The 2,050-nt window shown below is 33.7% G+C and overlaps 1 protein-coding gene across 1 annotated transcript; it reads left to right on the top strand.

Moving 5' to 3' along the window:
- The first annotated feature begins 248 nt into the window (after positions 1–248).
- On the top strand, positions 249–1,169 carry LOC146615734 (olfactory receptor 6N2-like). Its single transcript, XM_085374756.1, has one exon. It carries the CDS (start codon positions 249–251, stop codon positions 1,167–1,169), a length of 921 nt encoding a protein of 306 aa, XP_085230882.1.
- Positions 1,170–2,050: the final 881 nt, after the last annotated feature.

The following is a 2,050-nucleotide window of genomic DNA, read 5'->3' on the forward strand; positions in this document are numbered from 1 at the left end:
ATAGATCACACAGACAAAAATATCAACTGATAAAGTTTGGTGAAGTTGTTTACATGTTCTTGAAGAACTTAATGAGTCCCATTGAGAATGGGAAATTGTCTGATAAAACAAAGCCACAGAGCCAATTACTTAGTTCGGTGCTGGAAAAGCATTACTACAATACATTAAGACTTGTCTTTTCATTTGATTTTTAATGAATACCATTTATGTCATCTAGTTGTATAGTAAATAACATTTTTGTTCATTAAATGGATATTGAATTAAATGTAACATTGCTAACTCTAGGTGGGTTTGCAGAATTGCACAAATACAGATATCTTTATTTTGTGATCATATTTACACTTTATATTCTGATACTCTGCTTTAATTCCACTATAGTTTTCCTTATCTGGACTCACAAAAACCTTCACGAGCCAATGTACATTTTTATTGCAGCTTTGTTAATCAACTCTGTTCTTTACAGCATGATTATCTATCCAAAGCTCTTATCTGATGTTTTGTCTGAAAAACAGATGATATCATATCCACTCTGTCTTTTCCAAGGTTTATCATATTACACCTCGGTTGGTTCAGAATTTTTACTGTTGGCAGCAATGGCATATGACCGGTATGTGTCTATATGTAAACCCCTGCAATATCCAGTTATTATGAATAGAATAACTATATATGTATGTCTGATTTTAGCTTGGCTTATACCTGCTTTTGAAGCCTTGATGTTAGGTGTGTTGTATTCTAATGTCAAACTCTGTAGCTTTACTCTGACAGGAATTTTTTGTAATAATTCAGTTCACAAGCTTCAGTGTGTGCCGTCAGTAGCAATATCTATATATGGTGTGGTCATGTTGATAAACATTGCCCTTCTACCTTTGCTTTTCATACTTTTTTCATACATCAAGATTCTTAAAATATCTTACCAAAGGTGTAGAGAAGTGAGAAAAAAAGCTGTAAAGACATGTTTACCCCACTTGCTGGTTTTAATTCGCTTTTCTTGTTTTATTTCCTTTGATATAATTATAGTTCGACTGGAAACAGACTTATCAAAAACTCTCCGTTTGATATTGACCTTTGAGTTGATTTTATTTCATCCTCTTTTAAATCCAATTATATATGGACTCAAAATGAATGAAATTTCTAAACATCTCAAGATATTATTGTGTCTAGTTAAATAACACTGAAATCACTGCACTATTATTTATGGCATTTATGTAAGTGTTCAAGTCTATTCTCTTAGTGCTGACATATGTAATGGTCATAAAGCAAAGATATTTAACTTTTTAGACTGATGCTGGTAATATTTAAAGTCTAAACATGCTTGGATTTCAGGTTTTTCCTTCATTTCCCTTTATCACAGATTATTAATCGCTGTTATGAAAATGATTTAGTAAAAAGAGTCAAATTCTGCTGGCCTTTTGTGTGTTTGTGTGTGTGTACTGGTTTTTACTTTGTGGGGACCAAAATCTGTAATTTACTACAGCAAATCAATATATCTATCACATGCCAATTACATCTATACATATATATGTATACACACACACACACACACACACACACACACACACACACACACACACACACACACACACACAGAAAATCTGGACTTCCCGGGTACCACTAGAGGGAGCCCAAGTACCACCACTGGTACACTTACCACAGTTTGCAAATCACTGGGTTAGGGTAAGTTGCGAAAGAAAGCAATATGTCAATGAGATGTCTCCACGAGGACAGCAAACCGGACTGTTGGGTGTGAGTGTATAAAGGAAATGACTTTCTTGATATACAACAGGTTCATTCTCTGATTTAATGTAAATGTGAGTGATAGAAAAAAGTCGAAATTGGATAAAATGACAAGTTATTGTACAATGTATAGTAATCTTTTGTTCATTTATATGTGTGTAAAACATATGGTGAGCAAGAACTGGATAACTAGGGTGAATGAACAGAAACTGGGATACATTTTAACAGTTCATATTGGTTTCAATTCAATGTTTTTTATACAAATCCCAACGACCGTTGCCTGAGTGTGAAGACAGAAACCCAACAATCATATGAG

The sequence above is a fragment of the Diplotaxodon limnothrissa genome, linkage group LG16 (assembly GCF_057381915.1).
Source record: "Diplotaxodon limnothrissa isolate DT_005_m linkage group LG16, D_limnothrissa_male_GT1.1, whole genome shotgun sequence".
Taxonomy (NCBI): Eukaryota; Metazoa; Chordata; class Actinopteri; order Cichliformes; family Cichlidae; genus Diplotaxodon; species Diplotaxodon limnothrissa.